Here is an 11,968-nt window from a genome sequence, read left to right as displayed (position 1 = left end):
TGACCTGAGCCCAGCAGGTAGAGGCTACAGTGGCTGTGAACATGCCACTGCACTCCAGCCTGGGTGACAGAGTGAGACTCCAACTCAAAAAATAAAAAAAGTTTGTCTGCCAGGCTCGGTGGCTCAGCCTGTAATCCCAGCACTTTGGGAGGCTGAGACTAGTGGATTGCCTGAGACTGCGGGTTTGAGACCAGCCTAGGCAACTTGGCAAGACCTCATCTTTACAATAAATTTAAAAATTGACCAGGAGTGGTAGTGCACGCCTGTAGTTCTGGCTACTAGGAAGGCTGAGGCAGAAGGATCGCCAGAGCCCAGGAGGTCAATGCTGGGGTGGTCATGAGTGTGCCACTGGACTCCAGCCTGGGCGACAGAGTGAGACTCCAACTCAAAAAAAAATAAAGTTTGTCCAATGACATAGAAGTTAAGTGACAAAGTGCAGGGTTTAAATTTAGGAAGTCTGATCCAAGAACCAGCACTGAATGCAGTAAATCCCCTACATACGAACAAGTTCCATTCTGAGAGCGCGTTAGTAAGTCCAATTTGTTCATAAACCCAACAAAGTTAGCCTACGTACCCAACAAACACAATCAGCTACCTAGTACTGTACTGCAATAAGCTTATAATACTTTTCACACAAATAATACATAAAAAACACAAAATTAAAGAAAACATTTAATTAATTTATTTATTTGATTTTTGAGTCAGTCTCATTCTGTTGCCCAGGCTGAAGTGCAGTGGCACAATCACAGGTCATCACAGCCTCGGCCTTCTGGGCTCAGGCGATCCTTCCACCTCAACCTCCCAAGTAGCTAGGACTATAGGTGTGCGCCACTATGCCTGGCTAATTTTTTTGGAGAGATGAGGTTTCACCATGCAGTCCAGGCTGGTCTCAAACCGGTGGGCTCAGGCAATCCTCTTGCCCCCATCTTCCAATACGCTAGGGTTGCAGGCATGAGCCACCGTGCCCAGCAAGAAAACACTTTATATCTTACAGTACAGTACCTTGAAAAGTACAGAATTACAGTACAACAGCTGGCAAACAGGGACTGGCATTAAGTAAAAAGGCAAGAAGAGATACTAGCTGGAAGAGTGAGAGAGTTGGGAGATGGTAGAGTTGAAGGATCGTCAGCAACAGGAGAAAGAGGGCAAACTGCAATTCCATTCACGCCTGACATTGATGGCACAGGTTCTGGTTCCTTGCTGGATTCAATTCTATCTACCCTCTCGAGAAAACGATTCAGTGATGTCTGGGTAGTAGCTCTTTTTTTCTCCTCACAGATGGATTGTGTTTTGAATGGCAGCTGGAACCTTCGTATGCCGTGTTTGAATCCCTGGAAGTTCGTAACTTGAAGGTTCATATATAGGGGATGTACTGTACTAAATGATTCTGTCTCTCTCATAATTAAGTAGAGGTATTTATTGCTGGATATAAACAAGTAACAAGAGAAATGCTGATCATGGCTGAATTCAGTTATTTGTTCATCCTTTTTTGTACTTAAAACATCTTATGGCCATGCGCAGTGGTTCACACCTGTAATCCCAGCACTTTGGGAGGTTGAGGTGAGAGGATTGCCTGAGTCCACAGGTTCAAGACCCGCCTGACCAACTTGGAAAGATCTAATCTCTACAATAAGTCAAAAATTGGTTGGGCATGGTGGCACATGCCTGTACTTCTCTAGCTCTCCAGGTGAGCACAGATGTATAAGCAACACCAGCAGGAATTGGCCCTTCTGGCTAAGACCTGAAGAACCACTCTAGTGACACAATGAATTTATAAGAAATGAGAATCAATAATGGTTTGTTGTTGTTTTTTTCAATTTTTTTTTAAGTTGGAGTCTCACTCTGTCACCCAGGCTGGAGTGCAGTGGCATGCCCATGGCCACCGCAGCCTTGACCTACTGAGCTCAGGCGATCCTTCTGCCTCAGCCTTCCAAGTAGCTGGCACTACAGGCATGTGCCACCACACCTGACTAATTTTTTTATTTATTGTAGAGATGAGGTCTCACCAAGTTGCCCAGGCAATCCTCTTGCTCCAGCCTCCCAAAGTGCTGGGAATATAATTTTTTGATTTATTGTAGAGATGAGGTCTCACCAAGTTGCCCAGGCAATTCTCTTGCTCCAGCCTCCCAAAGTGCTGGGAATATAATTTTTTGATTTATTGTAGAGATGAGGTCTCACCAAGTTGCCCAGGCAATCCTCTTGCTCCAGTCTCCCAAAGTGCTGGGAATATAGGCGTGAGCCACCACTCCCAGTCAGTTTGTTGTTTTAAGCCACTGTATTTTGAGATAGTTTTTATAAGCAAAAGTCAACAGACGCATGAGGAAGGATTTTTCTCCTAGCACCAGTTTAATTTATTTAAGTGATTAAGACCTCCATCCACTTAGTTGCTCATTCCAGAAACTTGGTGTGATAGATTGAAATCTTATTCAGTAAACATTAGCTCCCTCCCCATTCCTCACCTTGGAGCAGAGTGTGTTTTCCTGACACACTGACTTTGGGCTTGTCTAGCAGGTTTGGCCAGTGAAACGTGAGCACACATCATGCTTGCAGAGGCTTAAATACGCCGTGTGGTTAGACTTGACTTTTAAATTCCCACCATTCAGTGTGAGAATGTTTTGAGTCGCTGCTACTCCTAGAATGATGATCAGACCTGAACCGAATTCAGAGACTAGAGACCAGCCCAGCAACCTGTATTCTGAGGCAGAGCCAACCTGGCCAACCATGGACATATGATAGAAACAAGTAAATGTTTATTGTTCTAAGCCGCTCCATTTTGAGGTGATTTGTTACACAGCATTGTTGTGGCAATAGCTGACTGCCACTGTGGCAATAGCTGCCTGATTCGTAAAACCCTTAGGAATAGAAATTTTGAGCAGATAGGCCAAGGAGATACCTTTAAGGTACTGGAAAGTCCTAGGCTAAATAAATAAATAAAAAATAGGACATAATGGTAGCACCTACTTCACAGGCTTGTTATGAGGATTAAATGAAGAATATCTAAGATTTTAGAGCAGTGCATGTTAGGCATGATAAGAACTTATTAAATAAATAAAATACCTTTTTTTAAAAATTAGAGTGTCACTCTGTTGCCCAGGTTGGAGTGCAGTGGCATGCTCACGGCCACTGCAGTCTTGACCTGCTGGGCTCAGGTGGTCCTTCCGCCTCAGCCTTCCAAGTAGCTGGAACTACAAGTGTGTGCCCAACTAAAATTTTTTTTTTCTTTTGTCATAGAGATGAGGTCTCATCAACTTGTCCAGGCTGGTCTCAAACCCCTGGGTTCAGGCAATCCTCTTGCCTCTGCCTCCCAAAGTGATGGGATTACAGGCGTGAACCACTGTGCCTGGCATAAAGTACATTTTTATACTTTACGTATAACTTTTTTTTTTTTTGAGTCGGAGTTTCACTCTGTTGCCCAGGCTGAAGTGCAGGAGCACACTCATGGCCACCGTAGCCTCAGTCTGCTGGGTTCAGGCGATCCTTCCGCCTCAGCTTTCCAAATACCTGGAACTACAGGTGCACACTGCCTTGCCTGGCTTATTTTTAAGTTTATTGTAGAGATGAGGTCTCACCCAGTTGCCCAGGCTGATCTCGAACCCGCGAGCTCAGGCAATCCTCTTGCCTCGGCCTTCCAAAATGCGGGGATTACAGGTTTGAGCTACTATGCCTAGCCTTGAGCCACCGCGCCCGGTATAAAATGCATTTTTATCCTTTATATATAACTTAAATACCACTTCTTCAGGGATTCCATCTAAGATACACACTTTCCCCAAGACAAGGCTAGGTTCCCCTTTTATATGCTCTCATAGTACAGTATTTCTTCATTGTGTCTGTCAAAAATAAAATTAAAAACTAATAAGCTCACTTCACTCCAATAGAGTGGAAGCTTCATGACGTTAGAAACCACTTTTGCACCATGTGCTTTTGTATTCTAACACCCAGCTCAGTGCTTTGCACATAACAGGCACTTAATAAATATTTTTGAATGAATGAGTGAGGGTTGTGTCTTCTGAATGCCCAGCATGTGGCACAGCTTGACTCATAGGAAAAGCTCCTTAAATGATGGCTATATTAAATGTAAATAGAACTCTCAAGAGATAGTTCTGGTTGTGTGTGGTGGCTCACCCCTGTAATCTCAGCACTTTGATCACAACTGAGGAGGGAGTCTTGCTTGACTGTAGGAATTCAAGAACAGACTGGGCAACATAGTGAGACCTTGTCTCTATGAAAAATTAGCCAAGCGTGGTGGCATATGTAGTCCTAGCTACTCAGGAGGCTGAGTATTGCCTGAGTCCAGGAGACCCAGACTGGGGTGAGCTGTGATCATGCCACTGTACTCCATAGTGGGCAATAGAGTGAGACACCCAACTCAAAAGAAAAAAAAAAAAAAAGAGATAATCCTAAACTGAAATTATAAACTTGGTGTTGTCACTATGCAGGTGTTAGTAATAGCCATGGGAGATGATACAGGTATGAGATTAAAAATATTCACAAGGGTGTGGCATGGACCCTGACCAATCAGAATCAATGTGCCCTGCCAGGTGCTATCCCTGTAGTTACTGAAACATGGGAAGCTCCAGGAACCTGGAAATGGTGATTGGGCTAGAGGTGGGGGCATTCAGTTGGCTCAGAGTAGAGGTTCTTTCCCACCAGATACAGAAATATTTCATGGCTTCACAGGTGCAAAATGCCTGGATGCCAGCCCTAAGCCCTGAAGAGTACATGGGGTGAGAAGTCTGGCCAGGATGGAGACCTGGAGGACACCCGTGTCTAAAAGATGAGAAGAAGCAGAAATTCCTGCAAAGGAAATTGATAACAACTGAGTAAGGGAAAGAGAAACAGGAGTGTTGTCCTAATATCCAAGAAAATTTCTGGAAAAGACTGGTCTACAGTGTCAAATGCTGCAGTGACTTCAAGAGATGGAAGACCAAAAGCCATCCATTAAGGACATCTATGCTAAACTGGTGACAGTTCCTGAAATGATGTCACAGGATGCTGAGGGCTTTCTAGGATGTTGATTTACTGAAATGAGGAGTAAATGATAAATGAAGAAGTATATACAGGGGCAAAGATTATTTTTTTTCTCAGTAAAGACAAGGTTTCTTGTCATGGTTAGAGACAGATGCCAGTGTTAAGAGAGTACTTTAGCTATTTATTAATTTACATGATTGTTTATTTTAAAAAAAGAAGGTACCCAAGTATACTTAAAAGAGGATGAAGGGCCATTAGGAATGGAGTAGTTTAAATATCAAAACAGGAATAATTAATACGTTTGAATAAGTTGCTTGTCATTTGCTATCTACAGCAGGGATCCCCAACCCCTGGACCCTGGACCAGTGATGGTTTGGGGTCTGTTAGGAACCAGACCACATGGCAGGAGGTGAGCAGTGGGCAAGCAAGCCAGTGAAGCTTCATCTGTATTTACAGCCACTCCCCATTGCTTGCATTACCTCCTGCGCTATGCCTCCTGTCAGATCAGAAGTGGCATTAGATTCTTATAGGAGTGTGAACCTTATTGTGAACTGCACATGCGAGGGATCTAGGTTGCAGACTCCTTAGCTCCTTATGAGGTGTGGCTGAGGTGGTGATGCTAGCACTGATAAGCGGCTACAAATACACATTAACATTAGCAGTGAGGTTTGACTGCACAGAAACCATAATAAATTAATTGGTTGCAGACTCATATCTAAACCCTATCAGTGAGTGGCAAGTGAGTTGATGTACTTCAATTGTATAACTGTATCTGGTGACAAGCTTTAAGTCAGAATCTGACACTTATTTTAGTCCGCATGTGGCCTGCCCATTATTCTATTTACCACTTCCATTAACATCTCTTTTTTAAAATGGTGAGTTGTATAATTATTTCATTATGTATTACAATGTAATAACAATAGAAATAAAGTACACAATAAATGTTATGTGCTTGAATCATCCCCAAACCATCCCTTAAACCCATCCTTGGAAAAATTGTCTTCTATGAAATGAGTCTCTGATGCCAAAAAGGTTGGGGACTGCTAATCTATAGGGAATATAGAATCAGAGGAAAGGGATACACTGACTTTCAACTCTGCATGTATAATTCACAAAACTGACGTAAGTTATTAGGTTCTGAAAGGGGGTAAACTCCTTGTACCGTGTTCTTAGAGAGCCATATAATAAAACAAGGAATAATCAACCAAATAGAATAAAAAGTGCCAGAGGCATGGGTGTTACAAAATCATGCCTGGATTAAAAAGGAACGCATGCTATAATAAATATATTATTTTAAAAAGAGGGAACACGTGAATGGAAAAAACAAAGCAGCAAAAACAGTAAACTTCAGAGATACGGCTATAGATTTTTCTTTTCTTTTTTTTTTTTTGAGTTGGAGTCTCACTCTGTTGCCCAGGCTGGAGTGCAGTGGCACACTCACGGCCACCACAGCCTCAACCTGCTGGACTCAGGAGATCCTTCCACCTCAGCCTTTCAAGTAGCTGGAACTACAGGCATGCGCCACCACGCCCAGCTAGAATAATCTAATATTTTACTAAATGTTTTCAATTTTTACAAGGAGTCCCAGAAAATATTTATTGATGTGATATTGAAATGATAGGATGTAAAAAAAAAAAAAACACATAAATAAGAAATGGTAGGTTGTTCATGTAGGGAAATTGGACATAATTACCACAGCATTTTAGGTTTCACTCTCTGTGTCCAAAGATAACTATTTAGGAAACAAAGTCTGAATTACCCTTAGTGAAAGTTCCAAATTTTCTCCTCCCCAAAGTTCCATGTCCTTGTCGTACTGTCCAATTTCATTAAAATAGTGCCTGTCTATAGCAAAAACTCCTCCAGCCATTGCAGGTGACCTAAAAGGGGGACATAAGTATCAAACTATTCCACAAAGAAAGTCATTATGTATTTTTCTCAACATTATATTAAATATTAGTAATAACATAGCTAACAGCTAGAAAACAACCATATTAATACAAAAATTGTTGTGTTATACATTTAGGTATATAAAATCACCAAATTAATACCACAACTACTGTTTTTGATAATAAAACCACTGCAGTGACTCACATCTGTAATCATAGCACTTTGGGAAGTTAAGGTGGGATGACTGCTTGAGAAAAGGAGTTGAGACCAAAAAGTCAGTGATAACTTTTACTTAGTTCTCATCAAATTATGTAAGCACTATATCCTAAATGTTGTCTTGATGAGAAGGAAAATGAAGTTTAGAATATGAGTTTCCCATGAGGATGACATTGAATTGATGTGAAGTAATTGTCTGGCTATAGACCCTGTCCCCCTACTCCAGGCTTCTTTCTGCCCCCTCCTCTAGGGAGCAGACTATGGCCAAGGCTGGTCTCTGCAGGACACGCATATTCCCAGTGATGAGTCCTGGGATGCAGGTGCTTGAGCGGAGCTGAGAACAATGTGGGCAGCCCCCTTCCTCACTGCAATTGTATACACCATAGAGCAATCTGAACAACTGGTTGGTTGATTTTATATATATATATATGTAGGTTTTATATATTATATATATATATATTTTTTTTTTTTTGAGTCGGAGTACTGTCTCATTCTGTCACTCAGACTGGAGTACAGTGGCACGCTCACCACCACTGCAGCTCAACCTGCCGGGCTCAGGCGATCCTTTCACCTCAGCCTTCCAAGTAGCTGGAACTACAGGTACGCGCCACCATGCCCAGCTAATTTTTTGATTTGTTGTAGAGGCGTGGTCTCGCCATGTTGCCCAGGCTAGTCTTGAACCCATGGGCTCAGGAAATCCTCTCACCTTGGCCTCCCAAAGTGCTGGGATTACAGTCATGAGCACCACACCTGGTTTAACTTGGTTTACTATAAAACTGCTTATTGTACTGTCCCAAGGTGTGGATTCTTTCTTCACCAACTGGGCACTATCAGTGCCTACTGTAAGTTCTAATAAACCAATGTCTCTCCCAGATGACTTCTTTGGAATAGGTAAACATTACATGCAAGCTCTCTCAGCTTTGGGGTTACCTAAATGTCATGATTGGGCAGTAGATTTTAGAGCTCTTTCTTTCTAAGGGCCTTAAGTGGACTATAATATTTACTTCTGGAAAAATAAAACCCATAATATCACAAAGCATTTTTGTTTGTCCACTAATAGTAGGGCCCAATAATACCACACTAACTAGTTTGAAAATAATTACAAGTTCATTCATTTACTCAAAAAAGTATTTATTGAGCACCTATGATAAGGATAAATAAGTGATTCAATAAGCAGAGGAAGACTGCAGCTTGTGTGGGGGTAAGGGTAGAAGCAGAGAGACCATTTACAGGGGGTTGCGGTGGTCCCAGAGAAAAGTAGGGAGTTCTGGGTAAAGGTATACCAACGAAGGTGGCGAGATGTGGTCAAATCCCTGGTCTGTTTTGAAGTTGGAGCTAGCAGATGTGCTTATGGGTGGGATGTGGGCTGTTAGGGGAAGAGAAGATTCAAGGCTGACTCCAACATTTTTGGTCTGAGCACAGGCAGATGGATTTGCCATCAACTGAGATGGGAAGTACTATGGTGGAGAGGGTTTTGGCAAGGAAGTTTCTGTTTCAGACATATATGAGATGTCTACTCAGCATTCAAGAGTCGATGTCAGGTAGACAGTTGGATACATGAATCTGGAGGTCTGAGAGAGGTCAGGGCTGGAGCCAATTTGGGAGTCATCAGTGTAAGATGGATGAGAATCACTATGTCAGTGGGTGGAAACCAGAAGAGGACCAAGGCTGAGCCCTGGATACCTCAACAGTAAGAGTTACTGGGCATGGTGGCAAAATAAGCTAAAGCAGTTAATAAAATCAAATTGCTAACAAAATTAGCAATAATATTAATCAGCTTACTCCATTTTGTTTAAAAATCATCTTAGTTACCTGCCTGACCTAAGAATCAGTGCCTATATGTAATTACAGTCACATTCCTTTGTCTCCTTTGGACAGTTATGCTGACCATTACCTGCTGACCATTATAGAACTCCTTCACCATAGTTCCCATGTAATTGTATGATTTGTTAACTGAAGTAAAATGTTATGCTTTGACATTTTCATAGTTTGTTCTTATATTCTGTTAGTGATCTAACCAAGGTAACTCCATTATATAATAATTCTTCTTCCTTGTCTCTATAAAACTACCTTAAACTATATCTTAATGACAAAACTCCAGGTACTTTCTGGGCACCGGCTATACCTACCTGACGTGAAATTAATCAAAGCTCCCTAACAATCAAAGTTCCCATTTTGGTTGCCAAGTTGTTAGTTAATAGTTGCTATGGTCACTAAGTTGCTATATAGACAATGCTAAAAATTTTACCTATAAAAGCTTGTCACAAACTACACCAATTTGCCTAGAGTTTTTCTGGCATTTGCCTACTCTTGACCTGAACATTTAATAAATTCATAATTAATTAAACTCAACTTGTTGGCGTACCTTCTTCTCGCTTACTAGGTCATAACAGTGGCTCAAGCCTGTAATCCCAGCACTTTGGGAGGCTGAGGTGAGAGGATTGCCCTCAAGGGTTTGAGACCAGCCTAGGCATTTGGTGAGACCTTGTCTTTACAATAAATAAAAAAATTAGCTGGGCATGGTAACTTGTGCCTATAGTTCCAGCTATTTGGAAGGCGGAGGCAGAAGAATCTCCTGAGCCCAGCAGGTCAAGGTTGCTTTAGCCATGAGTGTGCCACTGCACTCCAGGCTGGGAGACAGAGTGAGACTCCATCTTTAAAAAAAAAAGTTTGGAGAGGCTGGACATGGTGGCTCATGACTGTAATCACAACACTTTGGGAGGTGGAGGGGAGAGGATTGCCTGAGCCCACAGGTTCGAGAGCAGTCTGGGCAATGGAGGTAAGGATAGGTGAGGAAAGAGGAAGAACAGGAAACTGTGGTGCCCTGGAGGCCCTGGAAAGAATGTGTGACAATGAGAAGGGTGTGACTGGAAGCATCCAAGGCTGCTGAGAGATCAATGAGTTGAGTATTGAGTACTGAACACTGAACAACGTGGAGGTCATTAACAAGTCTTAATCGTGGATGGGAATAAAACCTGATGGGAGTGAGTTTAAGACACAAGGTTTAAGATTTAGCTGGGGGACTTCCAGCAAGATGGCGACAGGTCAGCTTGGTCTGTGAGACCCTCCGTGAAAGAGAAAACACATAAAGACTCTAGCTCTCTCCTGGGGGCTGCAGTTCCCATTGTCAGCAGCCTGCTCTTCACAGGGAGCTCAGCTGTGGCCGCAGCTCAAACATCACGGTGATCTGGGCAGCCGCTGCAGCCGCAGATGCTGCTGCCACCACCACTGCCACTGCCACCGCCACCGCCGCAGCCATCACCCCACCTGTGCCGGAGGCAACCCACGACTTCAGGCCATAAAGCCCCGCAAGCAAGACCTATTGAGACTGCCGCTGCTACCACTGCCACCATCATGCCCTGCCTCTCGCTTGGAGCCAGACTCGTGGAGCTCTTTCATGTGCCATGAGGCAGCCTGCCGCCGCCACCACCAAGTGGCTTCCATCCCTAGCTCCCTCCCCTCCTGGGCGAGCAGCTGCAGATAAAGATCAACTGGAGCAGTGAGATAGCACCACCTGCTGGCGATTTCAGGTAACAACACTGAAATGGGAAAGACAGAAGCTTGATAAATAGACACAGGCCAGATTTGAGTAGTGAACTGGGCAGGGAGCCCAAATAAGAACTGCCCTTCACAGTAGGCCAGGGGAAATTGACCCTAATGGTGAACAAATTTACCAGCCTGCAAAGACAGCTAGAAATCAGAGCTGAAAGGACATTGGACTTAAACGAAAAGTCTCAGAGTGTGCTTGGTTGGTTCTGTTAGCTTACTGACTTAATTCTTTTCCTTTTGTTTTGTTCTTTATTTTATTTATTTTTTAATTTCTCTGTAAATCCCATCTTTGTATAGAGGAATAGCACACCAATAAGGAGGTTGATTAGCTTGTACGTTAGCATCATTGTATGTTTTAGTTTTAACGTATGGTTCTTGGTTAGCTTGTGGTCGTGGTTTATTATTTTTATCTGTTTCAGTCTTTGTGTCTCTCTTTATTTGTTGGTACCCTCATCTGTTTTCCCTCTTACTCCCCTCTCTCTCCACCCTCCTCTTCACCCAACTGCCCACTCCATTCTCTTCCCTCTGTTATCCTCATTTTGCTTTCAGGGAGTAAACCTACAACCCCACTGCATGGAAAGATTGCAAGGCAGTGGTAAGTGGGTTTCAGATTATCCATATACCTGTCAGCAGATACAGGGATCTGCAGATAGATTTTGAATCACAGCTCTCCCCTTAAGTAAATCTCAAAACTGCAAAAAGGACCGCCCCCAACCTACAGTCCAACTCCAGAATTGAACAAAGCAAGAGGATATACATAAAGAAGAATAGGAGATTGAATAAGCAGAAGTAAAAGCAGCCCCTACACCCCTGAATAACAGAATTAAAGAAGATGAGGAAGTTCAGGGAAGGAAAAAGTAAGGAGGAAAAATCTGCACAAATGAAGAAAAACCAAAAGAAGAATATAGGACTCACATAGACCCCTGGGAGGTCAGACACTGAGAAAACAGACTTTAGAACACAAACAATGAAGAGCCCCCAGAATGACTGATCACATGCAACAAACCCAGACATCAAGACATTAATAGAATAAAAAAAATTGAGGAGAGACAAGAGGAAAATAGGAAGGAGCTGATGACAGAAATAACAGCAGTAAAGAATACTGTGATGGAAATAAATAACAAACTAATAAGCATGGAAAGCAGAATTAGCCAAGCAGAAGAAAGAGTCTCAGAGCTCAAAGGCCAAAACACAGAACTAACTCAAACTGTCAAAATCATAGAAAAAGAAGCTCAAAAAGAGAACAAAACCTTCAAGAGATGAATGATCACTTCAAGAGATGGAACCTAAGAGTAATTGGCCTTCCTGGGGCAGAGAGAGAAACAGAGGCCACACTGGAACAAACATT

At 42.7% G+C, this 11,968-nt stretch overlaps 1 protein-coding gene across 1 annotated transcript in view; it reads right to left on the bottom strand.

The window, feature by feature from the left end:
- LOC103267283 (inactive polypeptide N-acetylgalactosaminyltransferase-like protein 5) overlaps positions 1-10,717 on the bottom strand; it is a gene marked incomplete at its 5' end in the record, with an annotated part of 15,288 nt that extends 4,571 nt beyond the window's left edge. Inside the window, 2 exons of the mRNA XM_008064887.1 lie at positions 6,728-6,845; positions 10,704-10,717. Coding sequence (XP_008063078.1) covers positions 6,728-6,845; positions 10,704-10,717 — 132 coding nt within the window. The remainder of the gene's footprint in view (positions 1-6,727; positions 6,846-10,703) is intronic.
- Between the last annotated feature and the right edge of the window lie 1,251 nt (positions 10,718-11,968).

Source organism: Carlito syrichta, unplaced genomic scaffold (assembly GCF_000164805.1).
Source record: "Carlito syrichta isolate Samal-C Ts95f unplaced genomic scaffold, Tarsius_syrichta-2.0.1 Scaffold101997, whole genome shotgun sequence".
NCBI lineage: Eukaryota > Metazoa > Chordata > Mammalia > Primates > Tarsiidae > Carlito > Carlito syrichta.
This window is presented reverse-complemented; position numbering and strand designations above follow the sequence as displayed.